Source organism: Musa acuminata, chromosome BXJ1-8, assembly GCF_036884655.1.
Source record: "Musa acuminata AAA Group cultivar baxijiao chromosome BXJ1-8, Cavendish_Baxijiao_AAA, whole genome shotgun sequence".
In the NCBI taxonomy this organism is placed as follows: Eukaryota; Viridiplantae; Streptophyta; class Magnoliopsida; order Zingiberales; family Musaceae; genus Musa; species Musa acuminata.
The window spans coordinates 10,345,059-10,360,313 of NC_088334.1; the positions used below are offsets into that span (position 1 = coordinate 10,345,059).

At 43.1% G+C, this 15,255-nt stretch overlaps 3 protein-coding genes across 4 annotated transcripts; 1 reads left to right on the forward strand and 2 right to left on the reverse strand.

The window, feature by feature from the left end:
* Window positions 1-1,489: 1,489 nt before the first annotated feature.
* Window positions 1,490-6,203, reverse strand: LOC135587477 (ATG8-interacting protein 1-like). Of its 2 annotated transcripts, none has more exons than XM_065078958.1 (3): window positions 5,925-6,203; window positions 4,329-5,125; window positions 1,490-1,805 (listed from the first exon to the last, which is right to left on the reverse strand). In XM_065078958.1, the coding sequence occupies exons 2-3, from the start codon at window positions 5,118-5,120 to the stop codon at window positions 1,701-1,703; spliced, it is 897 nt and encodes a 298-aa protein (XP_064935030.1). In that variant the 5' UTR covers window positions 5,121-5,125; window positions 5,925-6,203; the 3' UTR covers window positions 1,490-1,700. The 2 variants fall into 2 exon arrangements, with proteins under 2 accessions (XP_064935030.1, XP_064935029.1); XM_065078957.1 differs by having other exon boundaries at window positions 1,490-1,808.
* A 484-nt stretch (window positions 6,204-6,687) lies between these two features.
* On the reverse strand, window positions 6,688-8,353 carry LOC135588992 (UPF0496 protein 3-like). The gene is made up of 2 exons (XM_065081319.1): window positions 7,931-8,353; window positions 6,688-7,800 (listed from the first exon to the last, which is right to left on the reverse strand). The coding sequence occupies exons 1-2, from the start codon at window positions 7,980-7,982 to the stop codon at window positions 6,728-6,730; spliced, it is 1,125 nt and encodes a 374-aa protein (XP_064937391.1). The 5' UTR covers window positions 7,983-8,353; the 3' UTR covers window positions 6,688-6,727.
* Window positions 8,354-11,205: 2,852 nt separating this feature from the next.
* Window positions 11,206-14,040, forward strand: LOC135587479 (uncharacterized). Its single transcript, XM_065078959.1, has 7 exons — window positions 11,206-11,466; window positions 12,513-12,712; window positions 12,999-13,149; window positions 13,285-13,412; window positions 13,530-13,592; window positions 13,692-13,760; window positions 13,855-14,040. Exons 2-7 carry the CDS (start codon window positions 12,518-12,520, stop codon window positions 13,924-13,926), a joined length of 678 nt encoding a protein of 225 aa, XP_064935031.1. The 5' UTR covers window positions 11,206-11,466; window positions 12,513-12,517; the 3' UTR covers window positions 13,927-14,040.
* Window positions 14,041-15,255: the final 1,215 nt, after the last annotated feature.

The following is a 15,255-nucleotide window of genomic DNA, read 5'->3' on the forward strand; positions in this document are numbered from 1 at the left end:
CAATTAGTTGGAGTTCTAAGGAACTCAAATGGGTCATAAATCTGCTCAAGGAACTCAACATCAACTCCACTCTTATTTCTATAATATATTGTGATAACGTCGGAGCTACCTACCTATGCACCAATATAGTGTTACACTCACGCATGAAACATATTACCATCGACTTCCACTTCGTGCAAAATCAAGTTATCCGACATCAATTACATGTTTCTCACGTACATATAGCTAATCAACTAGCAGGCTCATTCACGAAGCCTCTTGTCCGTAAATTATTTTCATTGCATCGATCCAAGATCGGCATCACTGACAGAAGCACAATCTTACGGGGGTATGATAGTAAATAAGATTTTTCCAATCGCATAAGAAAATATCGCTACTTTATTGAAAGAAATCTTTCCTTTTAATCTATATAAATAGGAAGAATATATCAATAAACTTCAACAAAAACATATCTTCTATCAAAAGAACAGTAGCACCGCATTGTTCACGCACTACGCTGAAGAATGTCAACACGTAGATGCTCTGCAGCCCGAATCGGTGAACGACAGTATCGTCATCTGTTCGTTCTCACAAGGCTTCCTCGATGGAATGTCGATCGTCACTGCCAATCCTCGACACTGCACAAGCTCTCGGTTTCATGGATTTCATCCTAGTAGCCAACCCTTCCTATGGTGATTTCATCCCACCCCCTTCCTCCTGGCAGCATGATTCCTCGAGCAGCTGATGCGCAGGTCGGTAAGCCTCATCATCCATCAGGAACTCCACTTGATGAAAATATTCTATGACGTGTTCCAAGCTTGGTTCCACTCGCAGATCCTCACGAAGTACTACGAGCAGCACACGTACAGGGACCCGAGAGGTGCAGCCATAGCTTACAGAGGAACCGCAGCGACTACAGAAGGCCGACTCCGGCGTCTTCGACGGCCAGATTCTCAACGACAGGGCCCGACGTCTTCGACGGCCAGATGACTCCGGCGGACGTCCTGAAGCCCGACATCGTCGCGCCAGGAGAGCAGATATGGGCTGGAGCTCAGCCAGCATATTGGATCCATACTCGCAAATGGTTTGATATCTCTCCTGCCGCGATGGTAGATTTGGAGATCAGGTTTAAGGTTACCCGGACATCAGATTCTGTCGGATTTTGGGAGATTGTATTCACCAGAAGCTTAGATCACACAATCAGGTTGCCATTGGCAGTTCTACCTACAGCCTTGAGATGATTTCTACCGAGAAAGACTTATAAAAGCCTGTAATAATGATAATGGAAGGAACAATAGATGGAGATGCCAAATTAACTCATGAAAGAATGAGCTAACTCATGCATGACAAACGTTTTACATATTTAGTCTAACAAGAATTGCTCTCAGTTGTGTATCAATAGGATTTAAGCAGAAAATGATTTTGCAAATTAACCTAATTTGGAAACAACTAGACTAGCCAGCATAAATAAAATGGCCCTTATGAACAACAATGTGATCATCCACATGGGTTCAATGAAATATGAGCTCTTTTAGAACCTCAGATACTGTAAAATACAGCATACTAAACAAACCCATCAAACAAAAGGATTAACCAGAATAAGGAAATTACTAATTTGGAAGTCTTGTAGGCACTTTAACAGGTGAAGTCACCAAATTCTCCAGTAATACATTCAATATACGTGATACACCAATTTGGAAGTTTTTCGTCATCATCAAAGTCTAAAAGCTGGCCGAAGCACCAACTCCACCCACCAATGGACTATGCTGGTGGCCACCAACCAGAACATTTTTAAATCGGCCAGTAGGCCCAAACATGCTGATCATCTTCTGACAAAAGCAATTATGAGTTGTTAATATGAGTAGATTAAAAGAACTTACTAACAATCAAAAGAGCGGTTGTGGATTAAAAATTAATATGCACTTGCTGACTAGAATAAGTGCAATGTATCATCATCACTTATCAGGAAGCAGCAAAACCCCGTTGGAAAAAGTAGCTTTGTAGGGCCAGACTAAACCTTGAATGTTCAAGCCACACAATATAAATATCCAATATTGCTTGTAACTTAACTATTAAGGCAGTCAATTTATGCTAATTACTTTGGAGATCTTACAGCTCCAAAAGAGTTGCACAAGACCAACATAAAGAATTGCCAACTGCTGAAGATCAAAAAAATCTTCCAAAAATCTTTGAGAAAGAACCTAGTGTCACAACCCAATCTAGTAAGAGATTTAGTCCATTAATTTCATTTGAACCTGAACCACAGATCAAAAATCCTTAGTCAAGTTAATAGTAATACACTCCTCAAACCTAAAAGTCAATCTAGGTATTTGTCCAATTCCGTTGTGGGACTAAATTAGGGTACCACAATCTTCATCACTTGCTTGGCGTCTTCATCAAGCGCCAACATAGTCTAGATCAAATCTTAGCATGGTGCGCGTGAAGCCTAGCCCGATGACTCAATGCCGTGACATGTCCTTTGGTCTCATCCATAAGTAATCCTTTCCTTCTCAAGCCTCTCTCCTATGCCTAATACTAGATTGGCTTTCATACCAATTGTCATGATGCTACTTGATAGGATAACTAACCCATCAACTTTTTTGAGCATAAACCATGGGTCTAAAATGCTAAGTCCACATAAACAGTAGTACATCTATCAAATCCTTATAAGTCCATTAAACCTTTGCCACTTCTTTTGTGGATTAAACTGGAGTGTCACACCTAACCCTTCAGTTCATAAGGTTAATTGATAAGGGACAAGAGAAACCTGAGATTCATGTTTAGGTACTAATCTTATGAGGAATATAATCTCAGTTTAACATCAAACTATTCTAAGCATAAGCTTTTTAAATATCTTCTTTGCTATATTCTCAACACATATAAGAACAAACATGCACCCATTTTCATCCGGTTTCAGGACATAGTACATTAAACAACAAGGATTTTGATCTAGCAAGCTACCAGACAATAACTTGGATCTTTTCTTGTTCGCACAAAATCAGTGTAAATGCTAGAGATCATATGAATGGCAAGAATAATTGCATACTAGTTCCATCTGCCAAGGATCATATGAATGCAATGAAAATAAATGCTAGAGATCTCAACACAGAAATGTACAAATTATGTATCCAGAATTCAATCATCTAACAGATGACCATATTTCACCTTATTTGACTTCATAGCAAGCCATGTTAAAATCATTAAGGTGTGTTCCATCTTAACAAAATATGTATCCATGAAATATCTCATATACTTTCTGAGTTTTACGTGATATCTTTAGATAAATCTTGTGGCTACTGATCAAAACTTCAAAGATGAAAGAGAAAACTACGTGTCAATCAGAATAGTGCAATCATAAGAACTCATCAAAATAGGATAAGATGTTCATTTAGTCTACAAGACAAACGGGGGAACAAACTGAGAGATAGCCACAAAGAAAAAATCTGAAACTAGATGAGATATCCAAAGAGTCGTAAGAACAAAACATTGTTCATACAGAAAACACATCTAATTAGTGATAACAAGGATTTCGAAGAAGGCCTTGACAAATAAAAGTCTTGTCAAGGTCTAAATCGGAGAGGTGAGAAGAGGAGTTTAAAAAGGTTGAATGAAGTCATGAACATCATCAAGATAGCAATAATCTCAAAATTAACTACTGAACCTGACTTTACAGTTCAACTTATGATATCTATAAGCTTAAAGACATTATTAGGTGACCTCAAAAAACATAGGGACCGTTTACATTGATTCAGTTATCAAATTTTAATAATATATGCAATTTCATACTTAAGAAAAGCTGGTATTACTTTAATTTTGACATTCCTGTTCTCTGCATTCTGATCTTCGTGGGATTCTCTCTTCGGTGGGAAGAGAATCACAAATTGCTATGGTTGTTTAGAAATTAACAAATAATTTGTAACCTAGCCCAATAGATTTTTCCCATAATGGAATTGAGTTAAACACCGTTCCGTACAGCTGACGGGAAATCAACTATAGACAGTAGAGCAATCGTTATGAAAGAGATTGACCATAACATATGGGCAGAATGCATTAATCATGGGGATTTGAAATTTTACTTCTATACATATCTGTCATCCAATTCCAGGAGAGTACATGCTAAAACCTTGTATAACTCAACTGTACTTGCTTCTTGTTATGAGTATGCATGCACATCAAAAGAATTCAAGAAGAGATCATCATTATAGATTAATCTACTGTTGTAATTAATAACCAGCTGTAAAGAACAGAATTAAGAAAGAGATCTGGGACAACAGAAATGCAAATTTATAAAAAATTTCAATGCTTCTTAAAATAACGTAAATCAATTTTTAGAAAGGACGCAAGCATACCTCACCACGGATGCTAAACCTCCATTTGATTTGATGAAGCTGCCATTTGTCACGCTGCCATCGCCGCCCCATGATTACAACCCCCATGACAGCTGCAGCAACAACAACAGACCAAAATGTATTGGATTCCTTTGCATGGCAATACAAAGATGTTGCATGCCTCTTCCACCATACTTGGCAAGGAAGGTTAGGTCGATCAACTTCATCTTCACATAGTTTTGTATGCTCCCGAGGAGAATCCATAATCACATCCAAAGATCCTTCTGCCTCAAATTCGGTGTCACTTTTATGTGTTTCAGAGTGAACAGCAGCAGACTCAGAATCATCCAGCATACCCTGCTCCAATCCAGCCAAGTTTAGCTTTTGAAATCCAGTGCCCTCTTCGAATACCATGTCACATGTAGATATTTGACTCCCTTTATCATAAAACTGAAAACTGTGCAGGTCATCATTGGATTCACTCTGCTGCCTTTCTTTACCCAGACTATCAAATCCATTATCAACACTAACCACTCCAGGAGTATGCCCCTCCGTTTCACTATAATTTTTGCTCGAGTCTGGTTCTACTGGGAGATTCTCATGCTCACTGGGTGGAAAAACAAAATGACCAGACATTAATAATGCAGAAGAAGACTCAAGTTTAGTTATGTCCTCCTGTTCTTCACTTTTATCAGTAGGGCTAAACTCATTTGGTCCAGGTGCAGCAGCATAGGCAGATGCTGTGAGAGACACGACCTCCCAGTCAGCTCCACGAGAAGAAGTTCCCTCTACTCCTTCTACATTGTCCGTCATATCGACTACAAATTTAAAGAGACTAACTAGCTCAGAGAGGGTTACGTCACCAGATGAACATAAACACACAAGCTGAAAACAACAAGGAGAAAAGAAAAAGATACATTTCTAATAAGCTTAAATTGGACCAGGTCCTTTATTGTTAATGTTAAAATGACAAATTAAAGTAAACAGAAAATTACAATATAATAGATCACATGAATTGATACGTGCAGCCGCAAAATTCATGCTGTAGATATTGAATAATAAATATAATGTCAAGTTTCAGTTAAAGCATCAAGCACCGAAAGATTAAAGAAAATAGATCATCTCCTCTCAAAACAAAAGATGCCAAGCGTAATAATTAATGTGTGTAACTGAATAACAAAAATTGAGAGAGCCAGACGAGAGGAGATTTAACCAGTAGAGGACTCAATCCAGTTTCTGGAAATTAAACCAACCTATCATGATCAGCGAAAAGAAGACACATGAGATCAAATTATTCTTGATCAAGGTAGTCTAATGATTAATGAAATGGATAAAGCTCGATTCATTCTTTATACAAGGAGCCATTCCGGTAGCAGTTACAGCTACAAGGAATCAATAGAAGGCCCCTGATTCCTTACATGCTCCAACATCCAAACAGAAAATCTATTGCCTGGTGGACGGAAACCCACCAAAAGGATGCCACCAATCGAGGACCTAATCATCTGATCCAGGAAATGAACGAGTCGGATCCAGATAACAACAAATAATCAGCAGAAACCTCAAACATTAAAGAAGCACGAATACATCAAGATCGAGAACAAGGACGAGCTTTTTAACCTCGGAGGAGAGATCTTCGGGCGTGAATATGTGGTGAGCAGACCGACGACGACGAGACGGAAGAGAGGGGAAGAGATTGGTACCGAGGAATCGGCAAGAAGCCCTCCGGGCGAAGAAACGACTTGGGGACGGAATGGCAATCGCGAGCCTCGATTCTTCGGTTCCAAATATATTTAATTATTCTGAAATTTCGGAACCGATTCAGCCGGTGCTCTCCGTCCGAAAACCGGCTGTAACAGGTCAGCCCCGGCGATGGAGAAAATCGAGCAGTACTTTGCACACTCACGTGAAACAGACCCACATGCAAATTACGACACGTGGAGAAAATATAGGCCCTGTGTGTGTAAAATTGACGGTTAGGATCATCCGAGTACTTCTCCGGGTTTGTTTTGGTGTAGAAACAATTTCGATAGCTTGCTCAGATTGAAGACTATACATACACGAAAGAGGTTGCGTAGGGGCAAAAAAGACCGAATGCGGAACGAGTTACGTATGTTTGAATGGAGGAAAAAGACGAATCAATTGGCAAAATGCTCCTCAAATAAACCATCTGAGTCAATTGGCATCTCTGCCTCGCAAACTGTATATATATTATCTTCGGCAACATAAAAATTTATGTTATTTATTTGGTAAATAAATAAACAAACTGAACTCATCATCTAAGGAAAGTAAAAGGTATATTTGGCAGCTCATGGATCAAATTTGGTAAGCAAAAGAGACAACAATCAATTTATTACCCATGCAAATGTGAGTTTGACACTGTACAAATATAGACTGGAAAACCGCAACTTGATGGCGTCGCGTTAGACTCTGCCACTGCCAGCCACCAGAAGCTCTTCCAAGACTAATCTTCTAGTCCTGTTGATGGTCATGAAGCAGAGGTACAGGTGCTCCTCCAGTTCATCCAGCTGTTGTTGGAAGCTTGCGAGGTTCTTGGTTATCTGCCGCGCGACCTCCTGCGTCAACCGCCGCCGGTGGCCGCCGTGCCGCTCGCAGAGCCTTAACAGGGTGAGCGTGTGCTCGGCCTCGTCGTGCAACCGTGCCACGAGCCGGCTAATGGTGTCCAGGTCCCGGTTCAAGATGTACGTCCCTTTGGCCGCTGCATCTAGCTGAGCGATCACCCTATCCAGCCTCCTCGCCGAGGCCAACCGAGACGACGACGACAGGAACGGCGGTAGTGTCATCAAGGTTACCAAAGCGTGCATCGGTACACAAGCACCGATGATGACCGTCGAAGCCGCGAGGACGATCGCCGATATGGCCAAGGTTCGCTTGAGGTGGTTGATGAACCGAAGCTTTGCCCTCATCTTCTTGCAGCCTGACTCGAGCCTTTTGAGTAGGTCTGCAGAGCCCTCTTGAACTGCCCGGAATTTGCGTCGAGATGAAGCTACTGAATCGAAGGAGTTGGTGGTCTTGGAGACATCTGCGAGGAAGTCGCCTACAGCCTGGAGGCCGTTACGTGACCGGTTGTCGGAGACGAGGGAACGAAGGGTGGCTATGAGCGGGCGGTACCGACGTCGAATCCGATCGATGTCCTTCAGGAGAAGGCCGCAGAGGAGCGAGGCGCCGGCGGTCTCGGAGTAATAGTCGGAGAGGAGGACATGGGTCTCAGGGTGGCAACGTTTTGCGAGGTGGGTAAGGATTTTGGTGACGGTGGGCTGGTCCGGGTCGAGGAGATGCTCCGCCAGGAGGCGATAAGAAGGGAGAAGGGCAGCAGCGCTACCTCCTCTGGGCTTGAGGGCGGCACCATGGTCTAAGGTGAGATCCAGAACCTGAGCCCAGAATTCATGGTATGACTCGGTGCGGAAGGCGTTGGTGTACTCCTCGCACAGGTTGAAGCTTGAAGACGAGATCGGTGCCACCGCTTCACGTTTTCCTGTGATATATCTCACCGATCATCCTATTTCACGTACGTTACATGCACGCATCATATTTGCTCACGGGAAACAAGAAATAACAAGACAATCTGCACTCATCATGCAATGTGACTGCATGCATAACATTACCTATTTGAACTTGGTGTTTGCAGTCTCGAAAGAGATTTAACCTTATGTGCATCTCTTCTTTCTGCCCAAGTCTGTCAGCTGATTAAGATCGATGAAGGACGGGTCGTGAGGCTGTGGCTACATAAAGAGAATTAAAGAAGACGAAGCGATGCAAACGGATCCGATCCTTTTATAAGCTCAACATTGTTGAGGAGCCTTCTTCCAATCTGACGGTGCAAGCTTGAAGCGTCTCTTTCTCGAGCAGCCTTGAAGTTGAAGGATAAGGATCTCGGGAAAGCTTGGACTTATAAATCCATGAGACTTGGAGGAGAGGCCACGGTGTTGGTGGAAGCTTGGAAGGGAGGACAATGGAGCGGGAGGTACTCGAGGGAAACCCGTGGTGATGCCGTGTTTTCGATATCAGCCGTCAATTCCGTCATCAACGGCCACAAAGTGGTGACTTATGCGTGGATCGAGGAGAACGAGGAGCTCCTTTCTGTCGGGGCCCGTGGAAACAGAATCCTTTGCGCCCATCTGCAACGGCGCTGATGGATAATTGTCGATACGTGTCAACTGAACAAGGTGACATGTGGCACTCGATTCATGTATAAGATTTTATATTGCTTATAAATATTCTCGTGTTAGGAGTGCTAGAGGAAACAGAAACAAAAAAAAAAGAATCAACATGCTTTTATTAGGTCTCTTGAATTTATGTAATAAATATTAGAATTTATTGTGATGGATAAAATCATATAATTGACAAGTTGTCTTTTTCTCCGTTTAATGAATGGGATAAACATTGATGATTGCATTGGTATCTATTGTTGTCTTGATATTGTTCATCGGAAAGTTAATACAATCCGGTTTGATCATGAAGGTGCAAGTCCATCCAATAAGTCCATGGAAGTCAAAGGGGACAATTTGAGCGGGTAGTTAAGCCAACAGGTAGGATCCCGAGGTGTTGTTTATTTTATGGTGGTTGATTTGAAGTCGTCCCGAGGAGCAACTTCCTTGTCGAGATGGATTAGGTGTTGCCCTAATGTGCACCTTAGCTTCGTCAAGACCTTACACAAATGGTCAGCAGATGAATGTCGTGATCTGACCCCTCAAGTGATTAAGTTAGTAGAAAAGTGGAAAAAAGTTTAGTAGACTTTAGAAGAGTTTAGCTTGATTCTCCCTACCCTTTTAGGTTTGTGGGCTGACCTTTATACCTGAACAAACGATAGTGTAAGGCCAACAGTGAGTTAGGGTGCCCCTTATGTCACTCGGGACTCATCAATGATAATGACTAATGAACATGCCCCTTTGTGGGTGGTGTCAGGAAAGGATGATTATAAAGGTGTCATTTGTTAGGGTTTTAAGCTTATTAGGAATAAGCAAGGGATGATCCCTTGAAATAGTCATTTGATAAGAGGAGCGAGAGAAACTAAACCTACCGTTAGGGATTAATGCTCTAGAGTGTCAGGCGTGCAAGCCTTCTCGAAACTATGGTTAGTGAAGGAAATATCATCATACTTGTAGCAGATGACTTTGACAAAGAAAGAGAAAGAAAAGCCTCGTTGTTGATCTTTTCTAAGATAGGCAAGGGGGACGAATCAGACTCATATCGTCAACTTCCGAGGGAGATTATGGACATATGTTATTACTTAGTTGATCGGATGAATTAACAACGTTATTATTTTGTCTATCAGTATCCAATTAATTTTCCTACCTCTTAAATAAAAAGAAAAATAATACTGTGTGTTGCACATTTCTAAGCTCAAGAAAAATGTCATATGGGGCTCCCGCCATCCTTCTGTTGTGCAATTTAAACGTTCGAGACCCAAATGAGGTGCAAACTATTTCCGTCCCAAATTATGATCCAATTCGATCGGAAACATCATGAATATGGACATCATTACATGCAAGGAAAGGATACTATATTGGTGTTCCAGCACCGTGGTAGTCACACCGACCTATGCTAGGGTGGGCCCGTTAGATGAACTGACATTTGATGCAAAAACAAATCATCCAAGTCATCATGATCATGAAGAAAAGATATATTTTTTCTCAAAAAATCAATAATAACCACTCTTGTCTGACCAAGATGAATTTTTTGCCGAGGAAATAATAACGTCACAGGCTCTGTAATACAAAACCATAATACATTTGACTCATTAAAGAATCAATTATTACTCTTATTATTATTATTTTAATCGAGTAATCCTTGACATTTAACACTTCTTCATGCTACAATTTCAGCTTTTTTTTCTTAGCTCATCTCTTTTATGATGGTTGCAGTTGATTCTTAGCTTAGCTGAGTTGTAGTGGACCAGCAGCATAGAAGAGATTGACCTGTATTAGAGCAGCCTCAGCCCGTATCTAATCCGTCCAAAAATAGATCTTAGCTATAAATTCGACTCATATCCGGTAATTAATCCCATCTCCCCTCGGATCGGAGGTTATCCACATTCAATTCCCATGGCATATTTGGCCATGCCGGGATCAGATCAATCTCCAACCGACGGTCCTAATCGCGGCATCACTAGATGACAGTAGGACACGGACGGCCCCTATCGAGTAGCGAGTCTCGGTAGACTTTGGTCCGCAGGCAAGCTGTTTGATGTTATGCCATGTCCTTCCTCTACCTCTTTGAATGCGTGGGCGCACGGTGGATGACGCAGTAAATGCCATGCATGTGCCCCCTTCTTTCCTTCCCCAGTTTTCCTTTCCCTATCCTTCTCGGCTCTGAGATCCAAAACCAGCAACCGGAAGGGGAAGAAGCGGACGGGGGGGCCGCTTCTGCCATGTAGTGGTTGCCAGCTGCCATCCGGACTTGTAACTCGCACTATAGAACTGTCTCCTCCTCCCGTCACGGCGGAGTCCGAGACCCAGGATCGAACACCCGTCTCCACACCCGCCTGTATGATTGAGGGCCCCGCGGAGTTGAAGAGAGAGCTCGGACGGGATTTGTTATCGGGTAATCGTCGGTCGGGTCGCTGATCACGTGGCCCTGCGGATTAGATCCCGACAGCTGGACGCGAACACGTGTCGCTGTCGGCGGCCTCTCCTCGTGTGTACTGCGGCTCGGCTCGAGCTTGCAGCCGGCGAGGAAGGGCACGTGATCCGGTCGGGAAGCGCCAAAGATAAAATGACCAAACTACCCCTCCATCCGCGAGTGTATTGTTTGAACGGTGGGTATTGTATCATTGGTTGGACGTCCTTCGAGCCGATCGTTGAAGCCGAGCGGAGGCCGTAAAACCGGCTTCGGACTGAGAAGGTTCCTTAAAAACCGGTCCGAAACGTTTACTTACTCATTTGGCAGTTGTAAAGCATTTACTGTGCGCTACTTTCTTCCCCTTTCTCTTCTCTTGCTAAGAAACCCTACTGGTTTGACAAGAATCCCTTCTCCGGGTGCAAATTCTCGCAGATCCGCTGGTTTCCGGTCAATTGGGGATCAAATTTCGCTGTCTCGTCGCGGAAAACCCCGGTGCTTGTGTTTCTTGCGGCGGAAAACCACCACATTTCGACGGTTTCTTCGAGTTCCCTTCTCCGGTTCGCTGGATCGTAGCATTGTGGTATGGCATCTCAGATTCCGGAGCTTTTCTTTTGTTTTGGTTTCATCTGTTCTCGCATTTGTTTAGCAACTAAGGACAATCGAGATTTTGAATGCCGAACCGGATTAGATCTGCGGCGTTAGATCTTGATTGAATCCGTTCCTCTGTGGAAGATTGGAAATTTGAACGATAGAAGCAGAGATGCCAGTGTTCAGTTCCGTGACGGAAAGATCTGCGCCCAATAGTAATTTTATTTGCATGCGATCGATCGGACTTGCTCGCCAAGGATACGCTCCACTTTCCCTTTGTCGTCTTTTGACTGCTAATTCTTCGAGCGATCGATAAGTGATACTGTATCGGAAAAAAAAAAGTGATTTTTGATGCTAATATAAAATTCGCCTGCCACTACCTACACTCATAGTGCTAAATCGATATGGAAATTCCATTGTGCAATCCGTCTTGTGAGATCCATAAAAGTTTGCTTCTTCCACTTTTCTGTCGATGAATAATAATCCATAATGAGCTCATGCTTTTTGTTTCCTCCCTTGTAATAGGATAAACAGTTCCCGTAGTGGCTCTGATCGATCGAATCAGGCTAGTTTGCGATCTCTTGGTTCAATATTTATGTTTGCTATAATCACACTATCACTTGGCTCGTCGCTGTGTCGCTACGAGAGTAGCTCCGATATTTTGTTATCTAGTAAGTTGTTGGATGTCAGCCAGCGTCTTGCAATCTTCATAATGGGATTGAATTTTGGGACATGCGTCCAGCGGTCACAAGCTGTCCTGATATTGATCGAGTCGCTGTTCATCTTTTTCGGTGCGGGCCCTGCACGGAAGATAAAGCCTGCACCTAAAAATTGGATCTCCTGTTGCCCATACATGACCACCTTGCTTTTCCAATTTGCAAATTGTCATTGCATGTCTTGTGATCTTCAAAAGTTGAATTCAAGTTTTTTGATTCATATTAATATTTTTAGGATTTTAAACAATTAAGGTTCCATGTCTCACCAATTAAGATATTTGATGCAACAACTTTTGATAATTCTTCACTTGATCGGAATCAGGCGGCATGCAAACCATGGAAGCCGGGTTGTGTTCGGCCCGTACCCCATCTTCGCAGGAGGAAAGCGGTGATGAAGAGCTTTCGGTGCTTCCCCGGCACACTAAAGTCATTGTGACCGGCAACAACAGAACAAAGTCTGTTCTAGTTGGGCTTCAAGGTGTTGTGAAGAAAGCAGTCGGCCTCGGCGGCTGGCATTGGCTGGTTAGTCAATGTTTCTCCTTCCTAAAATCTGGTCCTTGTTTAGATGTATGTTCGCTCTAGTTTTGTGCATCACATGGACCTTAAGAATCGATTGCTAGTAGGAACTTAATTTTGTCACTCATCAGTTGCATTCAAGTCGTCAGACGGATCGATTCTCAATCGCACATGGAAATGCTTGCTTGGGCACAGTGTAATGCAGCTGCTTGGAAGTATTTGGAGCTGTCCATAGTCGATTATTGGGACAAGGGAGACTCATGCTGAGACATTTTTGCTTACATGTTATCAGGTACTAAAGAATGGGGTGGAAGTGAAGCTACAAAGAAATGCGCTGAGTGTGCTGGAAGCTCCTACTGGAAACGAGGACGATGATGATGACATCGACTGTGACAACTCATTCTGCAGTAGTTCAGATATGGGGGACAAAGATGTGGATTACTGTAAGTTTTTACTGTTCATTTATAGGTGGTGGATAGTATTTATTTCTTTTTTGACTTGGTTTAATCGCACAGTACTATGTAAGACGATCCTAATTTGTTTGTCAGAAGTAAGACTAATCTTAATTTGTTGGACAGCTAGCTTGGAGTTTCATAAGCCGACAAAGCCAAGGGTACGACATACCAGGCCATGGACATCTTCAGCAAAGTCAAATGGGCGCGGCAACCATCGAGACACTCACACCAATGGTCATAAGCCTCAAATGGTGAGAAGATATTGCATTCATTTCTGTAGTATTTTCCGCATCTTGGAATAATATATATTGCCTTGTGATTAAGTTACATGTGTTGTGAGAGAATCTGTGCTGACACTCTATGAACAGAGATTAAATTTGGCCAAACTTGGGACACCAGCCTTGTGGAGATACTGGAGGCACTTCAATCTTGTATGTTTCCTGCCCACATCACCATTAAGGTTTCTTCTGTTCACAGCATCTCTTGCCTTTTTTGCAAGGCTTAACATCAAACACTCAACTGATATGCAGGTGAACATCAACCCCAACCCCACAAAAGAACAACTGATTCATGGTGTGCAAAATCATTTGCTGTCGCAGGTACATATCGAAAGCAACTGCTGCATCTTCTGCGCTCGATCTGCCTCTTTATCCGATCTATTCTCTCTCATTCAACCTCCCCATTTGCGAACAGCAACTGGACGAGATGCAGGTTATCGTAGGATTCATCCACACCGCCAAGAGATTGAAAACCCTCTACTCGTAGAAGGAACGAGGCGATGAGGCAGGACTGATTCGAGTATCTAATGTCTGTATGCTTGAACAAAATTGGCCGGTTTGGAAGAGAGATGTGATGTTAATGCCAGACCTGCTTAGAACACTTGATGATTTTGTAGTGTACTCTAGTTTCTATATATTATTAGTCCAGTTTGAAAGCACGCACGATGCACGTGACCGCGGCGACAACTGCGATAGGAGGAGGAGGAGGTGGTGGTGGTGGTTGCGATGGGCCCGTGGGAGGGAAGACGCGTCGTGGCAGCCTTGATGGTCTTTGGGCAGTGTGCAAAGCAGGCGGCAGAAGACCCCATGGAGGGACGACATCTCCTGTGTTAATTAATGTTTCCTTCCGGACTCGACGGTGGTCAGTCCACTTGTCCTCCTCCGCCACACCACCCTTTAGATAAGGTCTGCGTCGGTAGCTTCTTGTCCGCATGATGTCCCAGATATTATATTTACATATCGGCAGCCGATGGGTGATGATCTCCAAGTGGTTTCCAGTCTCTGTGTGCCACAGTCCAATTCCATCTTGTCTTTTCAGCTAGCTCGGTGTCCATAGGTTCTGGAAGCTGTCTCTATTAGGGTCTGGTGACATGAGCGCCGATATCACCATCTCAGGTCATACACGCAGACATGGATCGCGAAGCCAATCAAATGGCCCCAAAGCTCAAGGAATTGGTTGCGGAGAACCTACGCTTTGGTGTTCTGCTCACCGTACTGGAGCAGCTGCTATCGATCGGCATCGCTGGGCTAATTAGTAAACTGTGCTTAACATTTTGATCGTTATATTTAAAAAATTATATTAATTTTTTTATAATTATAAAAAAAATAGATTTATTTATCTTAATATTATAAAAAATAAAAGATAAAAAATAATTTTAAATTTTAATTGATGATGATGGACGATGTCGGTAATGGTGGATGATGTCACTTAGTATCTGTGTTGGCAATGGACGGAGCGGTAGGAGCTCTGACCCTCAAAGGTACTGATGCAGATGTCAAGTGATGCGCTCTGACATTTGCATCGGCAGCGAGGGGAGCAATAGGAGCTTCAGTCTCCAACGACATCGACGGTATATGCGTTGGGGGCCGGAGCTCCTACCGCTCTCCCTGTTGTCGACACGTTGCTCGGTATTTGCATTAGTGCCGCTAGGGACCAGAGCTCTTGTCGCTCCCCTCATATCGACGCAGATGTCGAGTGGCGTCACTCGACATCTACGTTGGCACCGATACAATTGTTGAGTGGCGCCACTTGATATCTACGTCGATGCCATTGGGGTTGGACCTTCTACTGCTCCCCTCGCTACCAACGCAGTTG

Coding starts and splice junctions, on each gene's coding strand:
- LOC135587479 (XM_065078959.1), top strand. CDS start 12,518: ATGCAAACCATGGAAGCCGGGTTGTGTTCGGCCCGTACCCCATCTTCG. Junction 12,713..12,998: donor TCGGCGGCTGGCATTGGCTG/GTTAGTCAATGT, acceptor ACATGTTATCAG/GTACTAAAGAATGGGGTGGA. Junction 13,593..13,691: donor ACTGGAGGCACTTCAATCTT/GTATGTTTCCTG, acceptor ACTGATATGCAG/GTGAACATCAACCCCAACCC.
- LOC135588992 (XM_065081319.1), bottom strand. CDS start 7,982: ATGCACATAAGGTTAAATCTCTTTCGAGACTGCAAACACCAAGTTCAA. Junction 7,801..7,930: donor CAAACACCAAGTTCAAATAG/GTAATGTTATGC, acceptor GATATATCACAG/GAAAACGTGAAGCGGTGGCA.
- LOC135587477 (XM_065078957.1), bottom strand. CDS start 5,120: ATGACGGACAATGTAGAAGGAGTAGAGGGAACTTCTTCTCGTGGAGCT. Junction 1,809..4,328: donor GGTTTAGCATCCGTGGTGAG/GTATGCTTGCGT, acceptor TGCTTTTGTCAG/AAGATGATCAGCATGTTTGG.